General features: G+C 44.0%; 1 protein-coding gene across 1 annotated transcript in view; it reads left to right on the top strand.

The window, feature by feature from the left end:
- The window catches only part of LOC138361178 (tripartite motif-containing protein 59-like), a 42,165-nt gene extending 23,989 nt beyond the window's left edge, over positions 1–18,176 (top strand). The window contains exons 3-4 of the mRNA XM_069320615.1: positions 16,072–16,769; positions 18,050–18,176. Of these exons, the coding sequence (XP_069176716.1) occupies positions 16,072–16,769; positions 18,050–18,176 (825 nt within the window). The remainder of the gene's footprint in view (positions 1–16,071; positions 16,770–18,049) is intronic.
- Positions 18,177–20,058: the final 1,882 nt, after the last annotated feature.

Raw genomic sequence — 20,058 nt, 5'->3', positions numbered from 1 at the left:
TTTATAACATCGAATATTATACTGATGTTTTTTGGTGGTAGAACGGAATATTTTTATTTACATTATTTTCAATGGGGAACTTCGTTTTGAATTACGTCAGTTTCACATGACGACCACGGTGCCAGAATGGATTAAATTCGTTATTCGAGGTTCCACTGTACTACCTACCTAACTACACATACAGTACTGTATTGCATATTAATGGGTTATAAGCCAGTCCAAACAGGGTATAAGTATGGAATACTATAACTCTCATACTGGGTGGGGTGGATATTATGAGGGACTGGTGGCTCATAACAGTTGTTGCTAACGTGTGTTGGTGAGTGTATTAATATACCTGAGTCTTGTCTCTCCTTACTCATAACCTTTGTGTACCTGAGTTTTGTCTCCCCTTATTCATAACCTTTGTGTACCTGAGTCTTGTCTGCTCTTTCTCATAACCTTTGTGTACCCGAGTCTTCTGTCTCCCCTTACTCGTAACCTTTGTGTACCTGAGTCTTGTCTGCTCTTTCTCATAACCTTTGTGTACCCGAGTCTTCTGTCTCCCCTTATTCGTAACCTTTGTGTACAAGAGTCTTGTCTCCCCTTACTCGTAACATTTGTGTTCCTGAGTCTTGTCTCCCCTTACTTGTAACATATGTGTTCCTGAGTCTTGTCTCCCCTTACTCGTAACGTTTGTGTACAAGAGTCTTGTCTCCCCTTACTCGTAACCTTTGTGTACCTGAGTCTTGTCTCCCCTTACTTGTAACATATGTGTTCCTGAGTCTTGTCTCTCTTTATTCTTAACCTTTGTATTCCTGTGTCTTGTCACTCCAGTAATGTGAGAGTATGTTAAATTGAACATTAGTAAATGTGTATGATTGTGTGTATTAAGTTTTCCCACAAATTTTCGTGAGAGTACCGTCCCAGCACTCTATGAGGACAGAGAGGGAGGAGCGAGACTTCACACGCTGCGGGTGTGTGGTGTGTGCTGGTGAGGAGTCCACCTCACTGTGTGGGGTTATTTACCTCCATTATATCTCTGTGACTGGAATACTGTCATTAATGGTGAGCGAGATGTTATTCCTTGGTAGTGTATTGTCCCATTTCCTGTGCTTTAATAAATGTAATGCATGTACTGTACTTTGATTGTCGAGTTCTGCCAATTCAAAAAATATGGTACCGGTCCCACGTTGTTACTCTCGTGTTTGAAGGTTTGAAGTGTTTATAAATATACATTGGCTCTACATCCCTGTTTTAAAGTAACATATCTACACTATAAGAAAGGAAGTAAAGGATTGGTTTTGTGAGTTCGTACTCTAGGGTACGGCTTACAAGTTCATGCACTTATACTCTTTATTTTTAAACTTTGTATACCTGAGTCTTCTCTCCTACTTGTTCTTAACCTTTGTAAAGAATGTAAAGAAAGTTTTTAATCTCTTCATCAGGGACGTTCCTAATTCCATGGATTGTCTTTGTCATCCTTCTCTGTACATGTTCATCAGGGAGGTTCCTAATTCCCAGGATTGTCTTTGGCATCTCTGTTCATGTTCAAAAGTTTGTTTGCTCAATACTGTACTGAAGTTCTGTCCTCTGCGATGTTTGTCAGCAAATTAACCCATATCTCAGATGTTTCTCAGAATGTTAATCTAGCTGTGGGATGTGATTCAGAATATTAACCCAGCTCTGGGATGTTTCTCAGAATATTAACCCAGCTCTGGGATGTTTGTCAGAATATTAACCCAGCTCTGGGATTTTTGTCAGAATATTAACCCAGCTCTGGGATGTTTCTCAGAATATTAATCCAGCTCTGGGATGTTATTCAGAATATTAGCCCAGCTCTGGGATTTTTGTCAGAATATTAACCCAGTTCTGGGATGTTTCTCAGAATATTAACCAAGCTCTAGGATATTTGTCAGAATATTAACCCAGCTCTGGGATGTTTCTCAGAATATTAACCCAGCTCTGGGATGTTTCTCAGAATATTAACCCAGCTCTGGAATGTTACACTCCCCAACCTAACTGCCGGACCTCAATCTTTCGTTTATTCCATCTATTCGTTTGCTGTCCAGCCCCAAGCGGCGCCTCAATTCATGAGAGGCTTATGTAGTTTTACATCCGACCACTGCGTTGCAGCGGCGCAACCTCTGCACCTGCTCGACGACCCAGTATTGTTTTTGTGGCTAACTGCGGTGTGCAAAGACTTTTCCCTTCTTACCATTTTATATCTGGGCATATTTTTGGGGGTAGACCCTTCGGCTTCTCGGAGCTATCCAGGCTGATATGGATATATATATGACTTTGGCATCAGTCAAAATGCTACTCAAAAAGTATGTCAAAAAGTACTCAGAATGGAGTACTTAGGCCTACCAGGGACCACAAGCTAGAACCTAGCCCCCTCAGAAAGGCACGAGGAGCAATGGGCTATAGAAATGCACATGTGGTTTGGAGCATTCTATGTCTGCCATCGACCGGATCAGGCACCCAAAAGGTAAGCACCCCAAAACAAACTGGTTAAAACTGCTACTGAAAGTCAAATGAGTGGACAGAACTCCCTAAATGAAAACGAGTAAACGAGCATGACGTCACCATGTGCCGTGCCGTTGTCTGCGCAGCTCCACCCCTCCCAAAAAGGGGAAAAGGGGAGCCCCAGACCCCAGTTCGTAAGCTGATGTGATAGGCAATGGTCGTGCGACTCTGGCTCCAGATTTGTCCTCTAGCTCTGTGCCTTATGGTGTGGTGCCGTTCTTTGGTGTGTGTGAGCCAGGAGTAAGTACTGCCCTTGGGACTTAGGGCCACCTTCCACTAGTCACCTTGGGATCTACCTCTGCTTGGTCTTTTGCTGCTCGGTGATCTGCCACCCTTAGTGTGCTGGGGTGTTTTCTGCACCCTTGGTTGCCTTTGGGAAGGGGTAGTTTGCACTGGAACTGCACAGCTAATTATCACCTCTCATAGCGGCCGGCTCTGTTCCGCCTGTGTACGTTGTCCTCTTGCGGGGGTTTTTCTTGTTACCCAGCCTGGTGGGGGGGGGGGGGGTTGCCCCTTGTGTTCGGTTATTACCATTGAGTCTTAGTGGTACCTCCACTAGTTCCCCGTGAGTGGACATGTCCCGAGGGTGCAGCATTTAGTGGTTTTCTTGGCAGACTTGGGTGCCGATTCGCAGTACCCTGCCTGGGCTTTCTTTAGCGATACCAGTCTAAGGGCTCTGGGAATCCCCATGGGGCACTTGGGTTCAATAGATGCGACCCCTGGGTCCCCTCTCACTTTGTACACGTTTAAGGGGGGGGGTTGCTCTGTCTCCTTATCTTCGGGTGACTCACCGTGTTTGCCTCCATCGTGCTGCCTGTTAGGTTGGTGACACCTTCGACCCAGAGTCCTGCAAGTTTTGTAGCTTGTTTGTGATTCGGTTCACCCAGTCCACTGATGATTCTATTTGGGTGCAGGCAGCTCCGGCATTGCATGCACAGTTTAGGTTGCTGCAATGCGCTCTTTTGATGGCTGCCCCGTTTCGGTTATAGAGACCCGTACAGTGGTACCTTGGCTTATGAGCGCCTTTGGTTACGAGTTTTTTGGGTTACGAGCAGGATTTGCTTTGGAAAATTTGTATCGGGATACGAGGGTTGCCTCAGGATACAAGGGTGTTGACACGCGTACGGGTCGACTAGCGCGTGGTGGCACGGTGATCACCGATCAGTTTACCAGTGCCTCGCGCCTAGTGACTATCTCGCCTCAATTCTTCACCAGGATTTACAATGTTTTGTTGAATATTTGGCCATTTGAACATAAATGTTGTTATTATATATCTTACAATGGGTCCCAAGAAAGCCGGTCTTAAGGTTCAACCTAAGAAAATAGTTGAGTAGAGGATGTTCCTTCCTCATTAACCATTTAACTGTACGGCCTATAAATATGACACCCCCCCCCCCAGTGCGCAAGAAATAAATTCACGGGAAAAAATTCTTGTTCTGAAAGTGTCAAAAACCCCTCCCTGAATATGGGTATAGCAACGGAATTTCGAAATTGTACTTACTTTGGCTGCTATGGGGTCCGTAAGGTGGCGTGTGACGTCATCATTCCCCGTGTGCCCGTGCCGTAAGTTCCCGGGGCCGGTGGGGCGCGCAAGTTGCCACGAATATATTTTTGTTCATTTTTTGCGCACAGTTCCAAATACATTCTATTTGTTTTTACATGCTAATCCTATGTATAATGAACACGTACACTATATTATGGCAGTAAAACATCCGTACTGTCCAAGGACACTGTGTTACGTGCATGACACTTGTGTACACATATGTTGCACATATTTACCATGTATCATGCTAATTTATGTATATATACAATCTATTTACAGACTATACACTGTCACACAGTATATACATTTACCATCAACACATTCAGAACACCGCGATTGTGAGCAGCCACACCCAGCCAGCTCTCCCTCACTCCTCCAATATTGTATTCGCCGCCAACATTGCTCCTCCTATCATACAGTTATTCACACCAATGTTTCATGTTCATTTATGTATATTTACAACATATATACACACTATATACATTTACCATCAACACATTCAGAACATCGCGAGTGTGAGCAGTCACACCCAGACAGGCCCTCACTCCAACATCTTACTTGTCAACATTGCTCCTCCCACCATATTGTTATTGTTTTTATTACACTATTTACACACGTTATATATATACCTATCTACATGTTTTATTTACCAGAACTATGCAAGTAAGCTGGTATTGTGTCCAAATAGTACAGTGGCCACCATACACTGCATGAGAAATCACACAGCAGACAGCAGACGACGCTACGATTACGACGTCACCTCCCTCACCAAAATAGCTCCTCTCAACATACTCCTGTTGCTGTTATTACACTATATACACACACACACTGTATATACCCATGTATATGTGTGTTCCCCATAGTGAACCACGGAGCTAGTATGGTGAACAAAACAAGAGTGACTGCTACACAGTGAGGCTACCTCAATTTTCTCCCTCCCTCCCTCCCTCACCAAAATTCCTCCTTCCACCATACTACGCACAACGCTAATTATAACCACAATCCTGGTCACTAATTCCTGTAAATGGATAATTGACCACAAGTTTATTTTGAAAAGGAACCTAAGAAGTCGTTTGAAGATTCCTAGATGGATGAAATAATGCTGTGGTGCTGTGGCTAGTGCTGTGAACATCATGAACAGCATTGAATCACTGATATTTGAACATTGTACCCAGTCATTATCACACTCAGGCTCTTCTATAATACTATCATGCTAAATAATACAGGTTATATATATATTTTGACATTATTAGGCGATGCTGTGGTCACACGCTGAACAGCAGAGCTGTGCGCTCATTCTGCGAGCGCCAGCCATGGTTGCTCACTCACTACTGTGGCTCTCACACTCGGCAATGTGGACCATGATTTTTTTTAAAGATGGCGTCTGTTTACAAGAGTCCTGAGGAAGCTGATGTGAACCCCAATGTAGCCGTGGGAGTTTTGAATAGAACGTGAAAAATAAAAACACCCGGAGGCGCGTTGCGCACCCAAAACCTGGGCTTGCAGGCGCGTTGTGCAGTTAAAGGGTTAAGAAAATGTGTAAAGTATGGGAAGAACTGCAAAGTTTTGTTGAAAAAACTCACCCAGAGAAAGCTGTAGCAGGCTGTTGCATTGATCTTTTAAATGACAATATGATGTCTTACTACAGACAAGTGTTAAAATATAGGGAAAAACAAGTGTCTTTAGACAGATTCTTAGTAAGACAAGCGAGCAGTGAGCTACAAGCAGGTCCAGGTGGTATGCAGGCAAAACGTGCCAGAGAGTGCACACCAGAGAAGTCCTCACTGCCTAATGTTATAATGGAAGGGAACTCCCCTTCCAAACAGTAACACCTCTCCTCCTCCCTCCTCCTCACCATCTTCCATACTCCAACAGCAGTCATCAGCAAGGGTAAGTAATAACTTGAACATAGTTTTGTAGTGTAGATTTCAATGAATTAGGCATAAAATTTAGTTTGAAGTGAGGTTTTTAGGTAGTCAGGAATGGATTATTTCATTTCCCATTATTTCTTTTGGGGAAATTAGCTTCGGTTTATGAGTTTTCAGGTTACGAGCCATCTCCAGGAATGGATTAAACTCTTAAACTGAGGTACCCCTGTACTTGGGGGTGGTAGTCACCTCGACTCTGGTTCAGTCTGCGCCCCCTCGTCCTTCCTCTGCTCTGGTTCATTCTGGTCTCCCCCTCCTCCGCCCTGCTTCCGGCTCTGAAGTGTCTAAGGGCTTCAGGGTCGGAGCAGGGTTTAGCTGGTTTTGAGACTTGAGCAGTCTCAGAGGATGCCCCTTCCGGGCTGGCGATGGAGGCATTTGAGTCGGTTCTTCCTGCTGTGGCATCTGTGTCTGACCAGTGGTTCCCATTCCTTCCTGCCTTTCCAGCTGCTCCGGTATTTCTTTTCAGGATGGGGCATTGGAGGACGACTCGGCCCCGGGTCCTGATGTGGAGGTTCCCTGGGCTTTGGGGCCCTATTGGACCCTGCTTGTTTTTTTTTTTTACCCTCGGAGCAGGGATTGTTGTTACTAGGAGTGGGGATTTTCTTCCCCCCAAGAGCTACGCTCGTGGTGTCCCATCTTCACAGCACTCTTTGTCATATAACTCTTTGAAACTACTGACGGTCTTGGCCTCCACCACCTTCTCACCTAACTTGTTCCAACCGTCTACCACTCTGTTTGCGAAAGTGAATTTTCTTATATTTCTTCGGCATCTGTGTTTAGCTAGTTTATATCTATGACCTCTTGTTCTTAAAATTCCAGGTCTCAGGAAATCTTCCCTATCGATTTTATCAATTCCTGTTACTATTTTGTATGTAGTGATCATATCACCTCCTTTTCTTCTGTCTTCTAGTTTTGGCATATTTAATGCCTCTAACCTCTCCTCGTAGCTCTTGCCCTTCAGTTCTGGGAGCCACTTAGTAACATGTCTTTGCACCTTTTCCAGTTTGTTGATGTGCTTCTTAAGATATGGGCACCACACAACCGCTGCATATTTTAGCTTTGGCCTAACAAAATTTGTGAACAATTTCTTTAGTATATCGCCATCCGTGTATTTAAAAGCAATTCTGAAGATAGAAAGCGTGGCATAGGCTCCTCGCACAATATTCTTTGTGTGGTCCTCAGGTGATAGTTTTCTATCTAGAACCACCCCTAGATCTCTTTATCAGAATTCTTTAAAGATTTCTCACATAATATATAGGTTGTGTGGGGTCTATGTTCTCCTATTCCACATTCCATAACATGGCATTTATTAACATTAGATTCCATTTGCCAAGTGGTGCTCCATATACTTATTTTGTCCAGGTCATCTTGAAGGGCATGACAATCATCTAAGTTTCTTATCCTTCCTATTATCTTAGCATCATCAGCAAACATGTTCATATAATTCTGTATACTAACTGGTAGATCATTTATGTACACAATAAACATCACTGGTGCAAGAACTGAACCCTGTGGTACTCCACTTGTGACATTTCTCCAGTCCGATACATTGCCTCTGATCACTGCCCTCATTTTTCTATCAGTCAGAAAATTTTTCATCCATGTTAGAAGCTTACCTGTCACCCCTCCAATATTTTCCAGTTTCCAGAACAACCTCTTATGTGGAACTCTGTCGAAAGCCTTTTTTAGGTCCAGATAGATGCAGTCAACCCAACCATCTCTTTCCTGTAATATCTTTGTGGCTCGATCATAGAAACTGAGTAAATTCGATACACAGGATCTTCCAGATCGAAAACCATACTGTCTGTCTGATATTATATCATTTCTCTCCAGGTGTTCTACCCATTTAGTTTTGATTAGTTTTTCCAATACTTTCACTACTACACTTGTCAATGATACAGGTCTATAATTGAGGGGGTCTTCCCTGCTGCCACTTTTGTAGATTGGAACTATGTTAGCCTGTTTCCACACGTCTGCTACGATTCCTGTACACAGGGATGCCTGAAAGATCAGGTGAATTGGAATGCTGAGCTCAGATGCACATTCTCTCAAAACCCATGGTGAAACTCCATCTGGGCCAGCTGCTTTGTTCTTACCGAGCTCCTTTAGCATATTTTCCACTTCATCTCTAGACACCTCTATCCGCTCTATGTTGTTCTCTGGAATTCTTATTGTGTCTGGTTCTCTGAAGATTTCATTTTGTACAAACACACTTTGGAACTTTTCATTTAATGTTTCACACATTTCCTTTTCATTTTCCGTGAATCTGTTTCCCATTTTCAACCTCTGGATATTATCCTTTACCTGCAATTTGTTGTTTATGAATTTGTAGAATAGGCCAGGTTCTGTTTTACATTTATCCGCTATCCCTTTTTCAAAATTTCTTTCTGCCTCTCTCCTTACTGCTGTATAGTTGTTTCTCGCATCTTTGTATCGCTGGTATGTTTGGGGGTTTGGCCTCTTCCTTTACTGATTCCATTTTTGTGTCTTTTGGTCTCTTGCCCTCTCACAATTTCTGTCAAACCAATCCTGTTTTCTGGCCCTGCATCTCTGTTTTGGTATAAAATTTTTTGTGCCTTTATCATATATTTCACAAAACTTGACATACATCTCATTCACTTCCTTGCCTAGCATCAAGTCTGTCCAATTATACTCACTAAAAAAATTTCTAAGGTGACAATAATGTCCTCTCCTGAAGTCTGGTTTTTCAACTGCTTCAACCTCCTTATTTTCTTCCAGCTTATAACGCATTGCATACTTTATTCCCAAAAAGACATGGTCACTTTTACCCAAAGGAGGAAGGTACTGAATGTCAAATATCTCTTCCTCCTTCCTGGTAAATATCAAATCTAGCATGGAGGGGACGTCCCCTTCCCTCATCCTCGTAGCTTGTTTAACATGTTGATACAAGAATGTTTCCAGGATGAGGTCTACAAATTTACAGGTCCAAAAATCTTCTGTTTTAGCTTCATATGCTTCCCAGTCTATGGGAATAATTGTAATATTAATAAGTGATATAATAAGAATAAGAATAATAAGAGTGAATAGTGAATAATAAGAATAAGTGTGTAATTGTATCTGTGATTCTGGTATGCAAGTGGGTCTGGCATCCAGTTCCATACATTCTCTATGTTCCCCCTTTTGAAATCTCTTTTGGCTTGGTATAAAAAATTAATTGAGTTTCCTCAAAATTCGTTATCTTGTTTGCCACTCTTTATGTAACGTTCCGTGCCTTTCACGTGAGAGTATTGGCAGCTGAGGTCATAGTATTTTCTGTCCTCGAGTGAGGTTTGGCACATGTCAGGATAGAAAAACCTACATGTTGATCCAAATTGACATTGTCCTTTCCTAAGTACATTTAAACATTTTTTGGGATGGTGGTAACTGCATTCTAATCCTTTCTTATTACCAGCATATCTACGTCTGCATATGCCCTTTACATAAAATTTATATGTCTGTCTTTCGGGTCTGACTCGCTCTATCTGGGACTGTTGTAGTGTTTGTACCTATTGTGCTGTCTATTACACTTTCTAGTCTATGGTCGTCTGCATCCGGGCATACTGAATCAGAGTTTAGAACTTCCAGAGTTTCTGCTTCAGTTTTCTCCCTGACTATAGATTCTGCCTCTGGTCTATTAGAATTATTGTTGTTCATTTCAAACTCTCTCTGGATGGCTGGTACGCTTTCAATGAATTATGTTTTCCGGTCATGCGTCATGTTATCTAGAAGTTTTTTTTAGGATATTCCAAGATGGCAGGTAAAATTTACACACCCAGAGCAAATGGCCAGCTCTCAGTCCCATGGTGTTACTCTTGTACAAGCTGAATGTAATCTATTCTTACATATATATAACATTCAATTCCCATTGCCTTTGACTTTAAGGTTTATTAGTGGCAGCAAATTAATTTGTTTACTGCCATTTTGTCCTGTTTTGCTGTGCACTTGGAATGGGGTTGCCAGTGTTCTATATTTGCACGAATGCCAACCTCTTGTACTTATCTAATCTTGAAAGTGTGTATTACAACATTCAATATGCAAGACCAGTTTGTCTGTTCCCTTTATCTCAAACCCTACCCAGCTGCATGTTCCAGGGTATACTGTAGATGGCAACCTGGAGTTTAGTGAGTGGCTCCACTCCCTGGCTGTTCCGCGGGTCACCATCACCACCAGTGTGGAGGTGCCAGTTTTCTATTTAGTGTCCTTAGTATTTCAGTATTTAGTAAACGGTCCTCAGTATTTTACTATTTCTAATATTACAGTATATGTATATTTAAATTTATATGCTTAACCCTTATGTACAGGTACTTATCGTATGTAGAGGAGTACAAGTCACTGTTGTTGACCGTAACCTTCCCCTCAGGTCTCTGGGTTGATGAGTCCTGTTGCCACTTCTTTGTTCTTAAACCATTAATGACTGGTTGGCTGTATCCATTATCATAAGGAATTTTATGCTTACTTTCTGGCTTCCTCTGTTGACTTACTCTATTATTTATTTCTAGATTCCCATTCCCATATTTCAATATAAATTCACAGTATATTCTCACTGAGGATGGCTCTAGCCCTGGTCACCTCGTGGCTAGTGTATACACATTCAAGGGTGTTGCCTTATTTTGGCACTCTTATACATCTCCACTTTTTCACATGGCAATATTCCTACATTTCAACTTTTATGTGTCGTGTTACACTTCACTGTAACTTCACTGAATCACTGTTCTAGAATAGCTAATACAGTGGAACCTCAGTATTTGGATTTAATTGGATCTTGAAGGCGAGACGAATGCCAAAAAGTGTGAATGACAAACAATTATTTCTCATAATGAATTATGTAAATTAGATTAATCAGTTCCAGACCACAAAAATAAATATAGTTATACAATAATTAAATGAAATAAATGCTAACACACTTTACCAACACTTAGACATATGTTGATGGCATATGTGGAAGGTGGTGAGGCAGAGGAAGAGAGATGTTCTTTGGCAGGGGAGTCCCATACCATTATAACTTCTGGTAGTTGTGCTTCTGGGATTCTTTCTCTTTTCTGTCCTTTTCTGTTCCCCTCATTACACTCACTGGATGCTTTTCTTACAAGAAACTTGTCCAAGGATAATTAATTTTGTCGGCACTTTAACCCTTAAATTGCGCATCGCATCATATGATGCTTTGACCGACGTGCAGTAAATTGCGCATCGCATCATATGATGCTTTGGAGTACCATGCAAGATTTAAACGGCCCACGGGTACACGGGGTTCACCACACCTTCATCAGGGCTCTTGTAAACAGACGCCATAAAAAAAAATCGTGGGCTAAATTCCCGGGTGTTAGGGGCCTCAGTATTGAGTGAGCTACCAAGACTGACACACGCAGCATGAGCTCACAGCACCACTGTTCAGCTTGTGACCACAACGTCGCCTAAAGATGCCATAATATACTTGTTCATGCTATTATGTAGTGATGATATTATTACAGAAGACCCCTGACTGTGATAAAACTGACCAGGGTTCTGATAATAGCTGGATTGTGGTGATATTTAGCGCTGTCCTCCATGGAGGGAGAAGTAATGCTGTGGGAGGGAGGGTGGTGGCGTTGTCTTCTGTGTGTGGCCACCTTTTATTGACTGCACTCACCATAGCAGCTTAGTGGTTCGCTATGGTGAACACAAATGTAGATACTTCTATATAACGTGTGTATAGAGGGTATAAACAGCAATAGGAGAAGGTTGGGAGCCGCCATTTTGGAGAATGTGGGCGAGTGAGGTGTTGAGGGAGTGAGTGGCAGTGCCAGTGGCGGGCTGCCACTCAGCATGCCAACTTAGTGGTTCGTTATGGTGAACATGAATGTAAATACAGTACTTATATATAACATCTGTATATAGTGAATAAAAGCAAAAACAGTATGGTGGGAGGAGAATGTGGGCGAGTGAGGTGTTGAGGGAGGGAGTGAGTGGCTGGCTGGTGTGTGGCGGTCACTTCTCGATACTTTTTGACTCATAATAGCAGCTTAGTGGTTCGTTATGGTGAACAAAACATGCAGATACTTATATATAACCTGTGTATATAGTGTAATAACCGACAAAGTATTTGTTCACTGTTTGATGAACATAATTGAATCAACAATATGCACACCATATTTTTGAGTACAGTGATAATTCACTCATTTTATTGTATAAATATATCGCACTACACACTATTGAATAATATTACAGCAAAAAAACTACGAAAAATCAATCAGAGACATTGAAATAATTAGGTAATTATCTCTTTGTGGCAACTCTGGCCTGACAGCTGGCAAGCAACAAAACGTCTGGGACGCACGCTGAGTCAGCGCCTGTTTTTTGCCAGACTTCCCCTCCCTATAGCGGGCAATATATGCCACCTACGATTTTTTTATTATTTTTCCCATGATCAGTGAACACACATTAACAGGTTTAGAAGAAAATATAATTTTTTTTTTTTTTGGTATGCGCCTGTGAGTGACACGTGCTAAATAGCCAGGCGTCATACAAGGGTTAACCCCTCAACTGCGCAACACGCCTGCAGGCCCTCGACGGGGGGTGCGCAACGCGCCTCCAGGAATTTTATATTTTTAGCGTATAATTCAAAACTCCCGCGGCTACATGGGGTTCACATCAGCTTCCTCAGGGCTCTTATAAACAGATGCCATCTTTAAAAAAAATCGTGGGCAACATTCCCGGGTGTGAGAGCCTCAGTACTGAGTGAGCAACCAAGGCTGGCACACGCATCATGAGTTCACAGCACTGCTGTTCAGCTTGTGACCACAGCATCACCAAATAATGTCAAAATATATATATAACTTGTATTATTTAGCCATGATAGTATTATAGAAGAGCCTGAGTGTGATAATGACTGGGTACAATGTTCAAATATCAGTGATTCAATGCTGTTCACAATGTTCACAGCGCTAGCCACAGCACCACAGCATTATTTCATCCATCTAGGAACCTTCAAACGATTTCTTATGTTACTTTACAAAATAAAGCTGTAGTCAGTTATTCATTTACAGGATTTAGTGGCCAGGATTATGATAATAGCTGGATTTTGGTGATAATTAGCGCTGTGCGTAGTATTGTGAAAGGATGAAGTTTGGTGAGGGAGGGAGAGAATCCATATAGCGTCACTGTGTGGGGCAGTCACTCTTGTTTTGCTCACTATACTAGCTTAGTGGTTCGCTATGGTGAACACATATGTGCATGGATATATAGAATGTGTATATGTAGTGTAATAACAGCAACAGGAGTAAGTTGGGAGGAGCTATTTTGGTGAGGGAGGTGACGTCATAATAGTAGCATCGTCTGCTGGCTGCTGTGTGATTTCTCATGCAGTGTATGGCGGCCACTGCGCTGTTTGGACACAATACCAGCTTACTTGCATAGTTCTGGTTAATAAAACATGTAGATACATATACATAACATGTGTAAATAGTGTAATAAAAACAATAACAGTATGGTGGGAGGAGGAGTGATGACGAGTACGATGTTGGAGGAGTGAGGGAGGGCTGGCTGGGAGTGGCAGCTCACACTTGCGGAGTTCTGAGTGTGTTTATGGTGAATGTATATAGTGTGTGATAGTGTATAATGTGTAAATATGTTGTAAATATACATAAATGAACATGAAACATTGGTGTGAGTAACAGTATGGTGGGAGGAGGAGTGATGGTGAGTACGATGTTGGAGGAGTGAGGGAGGACTAGCTGGATGTGGCAGCTGACACTCGCGGAGTTCTGAGTGTGTTTATGGTGTGTGTATATAGTGTGTGATAGTGTATAGTGAGTAAATAGATTGTATATATACATAAATTAGCATGATACATTAGAAGTATGTGCAAGATATGTGTACACGTGTGTCATGCACGTAACACAGTGTCTTCGGACAGTACGGATGTTCTACTGCCATAATATAGTATACGTGTTCATTATACATAGGATTGGCATGAAAAAAACAAATGAAATGTATTTGTAACTTTTTTTTTTTTTAGATACATACAAGAGTTGTTACATTCTTGTACAGCCACTAGTACGCACAGCGTTTTGGGCAGGTCCCTGGAATACGATCCCCGCCGCGGAGAATTGTTTTTACAACCAAGTACCCATTTTACTGTTGAGTTAAACAGAGGCTACAGTTAAGGATTTGCGCCCAGTAAATCCTCCCCGGCTAGGATACGAACCCATGACAAAGCGCTCGCGGAACACCAGGCGAGTGTCTTACCACTACACCAGGGAGACTGGGAATTGAGCGCAAAAAGTGAATAAAAAATATATTCGTGGCAACTCGCGCATCTTGAGCTGGGCACCCTACTGGCCCTGGGAGCATATGCCACAGGCGACCGCGGATTGATGACATCACGCGCGAACTGACGGACCCCATAGTAGCTAAAGTAAGTAGTGGTACCTCGGAGAACGAGCGTCCCTGTTTACGCGTTTTTCGGATTACGAGCAGGATTTGCTTGGAAAATTTACATCGGAATACGAGCGTTGCTTCGGAATACAAGGGTGTTGATACTCGTACAGGCCGACCTAGTGCATGGTGACACAGCGATCGCCGCTCAGTTTACCATTGCCTCGTGCCCAGTGACTATCCCGCCTCAATTCTTCACAAGGATTTACAGTGTTTTGTCAAATATTTGGCCATTTGAGCATAAAAGTTATTATTATATATCTTGCAATGGGTCCCAAGAAAGCCAGTGGTAAGGTTCAACCTAAGAAAATAGTTGTTAGTAGAGGCAGTAGAGAATGTCCCTTCCTCATTAAGAAAATATGTGAAGTATGGGAAGAACTGCTAAGTTTTGTTGAAAAAACTCAACCAGATAAAGCTGTAGCAGGCCGTTGCATTGACCTTTTAAATAACAATGTGATGTCTTACTACAGTCAAGTGTTAAAATGTAGGGAAAAAGAAGTGTCTTTAGACAGATTCTTAGTAAGACAAGCAAGCAATGAGCCACAAGCAGGTCCTAGTGGTATGCAGGAAAAGCGTGCCAGAGAGTGCACACCAGAGAAGTCCTCACTGCCTAATGTTATAATGGAAGAGGACTCCCCTTCCAAACAGTAACACCTCTCCTTCTCCCCCCTCCTCACCATCTTCCATACACCAACAGTAGTCATCAGCAAGGGTAAGTAATAACTTGAACATATTTTGTAGTGAAGATTTATATGAATTAGGTATAAAATTTAGTTTGAAGTGAGGTTTTTGGGTAGTCAGGAACAGATTAATTCATTTCCCATTATTTCTTATGGGGAAATTAGCTTCGGTTTACGAGTTTTCAGATTACGAGCCGTCTCCAGGAACGGATTAAACTCTTAAACCGAGGTACCCCTGTACAATTTCGACTTTTTGTTAACATATCCATACTCAGGGAAAGGTTTTTGATACTTTAAAAAAAAAAAAAAAAAAAAAAATCCAGAGAATTTATTTCCTACGCATGGGGGAGAGGGGGGGGTGCCGTATTCGGAAGCCGAGCAGCCCAGTGGTTAAGATGTTTCTAAACTGAGACATGGCATTGTCATTCAGCAGGTTTGTGACACGGTTTGTCAGGGTGATAATTTTCATGAAAATGTTTGCCATTTTGCACACATTCCTTTTATTAGAGAACTAGATTTAGGAATACCAAACTCTGTATCGAGAGCAGACACACGGGCACCACTTTCATATTCAGGTACGAGTTCTTTCTTCATCTGTATCATGATGAAAAATATAACTTTTTTTTTTTTTTGCTTGGCCCTTATCACTAACCCTCATAGGTGACATGGCGACTTATTTACACTAAGAATATCAAACATATCCAAAATATCCAAGAGAAAAGTGTAGTGGGTTGTGTAGTGAACAACAGCTATGGTGAAACTGAAGCGGCAGGGATGCATGTTTACTTCTGAATGCCGTGCAAACGAATGAATACCGAACATGAACACAGTGTCTGAATACTGTAACGTGTGAATTGGAAGCAATGCAAATATTGAGGTTCCTCTGTACAAGGAAATTATGTAAATATTATATAATTTGTATTGATAAATACAGTACAGTACTGTAATATTACTTTTTGTTGCAAATACATCTAGCTTAACCAAATATTCTTTTCCACAGGATAACAAACCAGAGGAATGTTCAGTGTGTTTTAACGATTATGACGACAATCAGCTACAGCCTCGCACACTGCCGTGCGGCCACACATTCTGCTCCCAGTGTATTGACAATGCTATCAAGAATGGTCAGCTGAACTGCCCCAGCTGCCGGGCCGAGCATGCTGCCACAACTGCTACTCAGTTCCCAATTAGTTATGGTATGGAGGCTCTTATCAGAAAACTAAAAGGTATCGTGGTTGCACCAGGGGTAACAGTACCAGCAAAACCCATTAAAACTCCTGCGAGAGGAATCAGCAAGAAGTTACGTACCCTGGTGCAGGAGCAGAAGAGCATCATCAGCAGCCTCATTACTAGCTGTGAAGAGGTACTGTCCCAGCTGGGGGAGTACCGGGGGCAGCTGGGGGACTGGAAGACTCACCACCTCCAGCTCCAGGACAGACTCTATGCTCTGGTAGAGCAGAACAAGTCAGCAATGAAGCTCTTGGAACTGGAGGATACCAGTGTGGTGGATATGACAACACAAGGAGAGGAAGGGAAGACTCAGCTGCAGGCCATATTGGGGAGCCTCGACACAGTCAACACCCCACAGGAGGTTGGCACAACCATAGACACAGCTGATGAGTGCAGCATAAAGGTAGAAGATTGGCTCCAGAAGTGCCAGGAACTCTTCCCAGATGTCAAGACTGTCCACACCTCAGTGAAGGTACGCTGCTGAAGGTCACATTGTTCTCACCCAACTAAGTGTAGTATTGCCTCTATATAAACACTTTTGACATGGAGACACATCAAGATGAGAGTTGACTTTATATATAGGAAACTTTCTGGGGGGAGCCCCGTTGGTTCCCTGAACTATCCAGTCTGATATGGCTATATTAGCTTTCTGGAATTAGTCAATGTGCATGGAGTTCTTGCCTACCGGGGACCACGAGCCAGAACCTGGCCCCCTTAGAGAGGCACGAGGAGCAATGGCCTATAGAAATCCCCGTGTGGTTGGGAGCATTCTATGTCTGCCATTGACCTGGTCTGGCACCCAGAAAGGTAGGCGCTCCAAAACAAACCCCTATTCTGGTGAAAATATTGCTACCGAAAGCTGAACTCCCCAAACAAAAATTAGCAAACGAGCATGACGTCATCACATTGCCACGCCGCTGTCTGCGCACTCCCTCCCCTTTCCCGGTAGGAGGAGGGGGGGGGGGGGAGAGCCCCAGACCTCTCACGCCGGTGATCCACCCTTCAGTTCTTGGCTGATGTGATAATGGGGAGGTCTTGTGCCTCTGACTCCTGAATTTGTCTCAGTTTCTGTGCTTTGAGGCATGGTCTGTCTTTACGGGTGGTGTGTAAGCCAGAAGTAATATTCTAAAGTACTCGGGCTGCATGCTCCTAGGGTCACCTTCCTTAGGTGCTCTGTAAGTACTGCCCTTGGGGCCACCTTCCACAAGTCTCTTTAGGATCTTCCTCTGCTGAGTCTTTTACTGCTCGGTACTTGATCGCCCTTGGAGTCAACTGGGGTTTTTGTTGCCCTTGTTTGTCTCTGGGTAGGAGGTAGTTTTCACTGGTGGTAGCACGGGGGTACTGCACTGCTAGTTATCACCTATTATAGCGGCTGGCTCTGTTCCGCCTGGGTATGTTGTCCTCTTGCAGGGTTTTTTGTTTTTGTTTTCCTGCCTGATGGGTGGGTCTGCCTTCGGTTGGTTGCCCCTATCTATATTTAGGGTATATATACATATCTGTGTTCTTTGTGGTATTCCCTGATAGGCCCCCCTGTGAGTGGACATGTCCCGAGGGTTCAGCTTTTAGAAGTTTGCATGGTAGTTTTGGGCACCGGTTTGCAGTACACTGTCTGGGCTTCCCTTAGCTTGTTACCAAGGTAACAAGGCACTGGGAAACCCCGCGGGGGGCTCCGAGGTCCAATGGATGCAACCCTTGAGTCCCCTCTCCATTTGTGTGAGGTTGATAGTTGCTCTGTCCCCTTGTTTCAGGGTGACAAGCTCCAGTTGTGCTTCCACCATGTTGCCTGTAGGGTCGGTGATTCTTTTGACCCAGAGTCATGTGACGTTTGTTGTTGGTACGTTTTCCAGTTCACCTATGCCACTGATCATGATATGAGGGTGCAGGCAGCAGCCGTTTTGCATACTAGGTTTAGGCTGCTGCAATGCAATAGGTTAGTTGCTTCCCCGGATGCCCCGAGACTGGTCTGTTTTGGTTTTAGTGACCCGGACTTGGGGGTGGGAGTCACTTCGACTTTGGTCTGTTTTGGTTTTAGTGACCCGGACTTGGGGGTGGGAGTCACTTCGACTTTGGTTCCGTCCCCCCTCCTTGTCCTTCCTCCCTTCTGTGGAGTGTCCGGTCCCTTGCTTCCAGCTCCAAAACGTCTCAGGGTTTCGGAGTCAGGGCAGGGTCTAATTGGTGTTGAGACTTTGGCCGTTTTGGGGAAGTCCCCTTCCGGGGTGGCGGCAGATCCATTTGAGCCTGGTCTTCTGGCTTAAGCTTGTGGGTCTGACCAGTGGGCCCCTTTCGATCCTGTTCTTTCGGTAGCTCCTGCCGAAAGAACAAACTCCCTCTTAGAAGCGGGGAGTTTGCAGAACGGCTCGGCTCCAGGTCCTCGGAGTGAGGTTCCTGAGTGGGGTGGGGGTTGACTTGGGAGCCTTGGGCCCCGTTGGACTCCGCCTGAGTTTTTGTACCCTCGGAGCGGGGTTTGGTGTTGCAAGGAGTGGGGTTCTCCTTCTCTCCTTCCTCGTACGAATTGGATTTGGTGTCTACCCCCTCCCCGGGTTACGTTGTGTGTTCCTGTGGGTTTTCTGGGGAGGGAAGGGGAGCCCCTACAGTTCCCCGGAGCTATCCAGGCTGATATGGATATTCCTTCCTAACTTTGGCATCAATCAATGTGGGTGGAGTTCTAGGCCTACCAGGGACCATGAGCCAGAACCTGGTCCTCCCAGGGAGGCACGAAGAGCAATGGCCTATATAAATGCACATGTGATTTGGAGCATTTTATATTTGCCATCGACCGGGACTGGCACCCAGAAAGGTAAGTGCCCCAAAACAAACCCCTGTTCTGGTTAAAAACAACAAAAATAGACAAACGAGTGGACAGAACTCCCAAAATGAAAACGAGCAAAGAAGCATGACGTCACACGAGCCGCCCCGCATGTCTGCACAGCTCTCTCCTCCTCGGGAGGGGGAATGGTGAGCCCCAGACCCCTATGCCCACGATCCACTCCTTCAGTTCTTCGGCTGATGGGATACAGCATGGTCGTGTGGCTACAGCTCTGGCCTGTTGTTGTGCTGTCCTCTGTTTCAGTAATGCTCTTATGGTGGGGTGCAAGCTGGGAGTAATATTCACAGGTACTTGGGCTGCATGTGCTTAGGGTCACCTTCTGAGTGCCCTGTAAGTACTGCCCTTGGGGCTTGGGGTTCTCTTCCACAAGTCACCTTTGTCCTACCTCTGTTGGTGTTTTGCTGCTTGGCATTTAACCTCCCCGAGTGTTTTGGGGGTTTCCACCCTTGTTTTGTGGTAAGTGGTAGTTTTTGTGCTGGTAGGGGTGAGGGGTACTGCACAGCTAGTTTTCACCTATAACAGTGGCCGGCTCGGTTTCCTCTAGGTACGATGTCCTCTTGCGAGGTTTTTCTTTTCTTTTTGCCTGGTGGGGGGGGGGGTCTGCCTTGGTGTGTCCCCTCCTTTATATTAGGGTTGTTTTCGTTTTGTGTTACTCCCCCTGCTTTGCCCTCGTGAGTGGACATGTCCCGGGGGTTCATCATTAGCAGTGTTGATTGGTAGCTTAGATGCTGGTTAGCAGTACCCTGCCTGGGGATTACTCTTAGCAAACCCAGTCTAGGGGCCCCTGGGAAACCCTCGCTGGGGCACTCGGGGTCCAATGGATGAGACCCCTGAGTCCCCTCTCGCTTTGTGTGAGTTTGAGGTTTGCTCTGTCCACTTGTTGCAGGGCAACACTCATTGTTTTTTCCTCCGTCGTGTTGCCTGTTGGGT

This window comes from Procambarus clarkii, unplaced genomic scaffold, assembly GCF_040958095.1.
Source record: "Procambarus clarkii isolate CNS0578487 unplaced genomic scaffold, FALCON_Pclarkii_2.0 HiC_scaffold_223, whole genome shotgun sequence".
Taxonomy (NCBI): Eukaryota; Metazoa; Arthropoda; class Malacostraca; order Decapoda; family Cambaridae; genus Procambarus; species Procambarus clarkii.
Note: the sequence above shows the minus strand (reverse complement) of the source record. Positions and strands in the feature narration are given on the sequence as shown.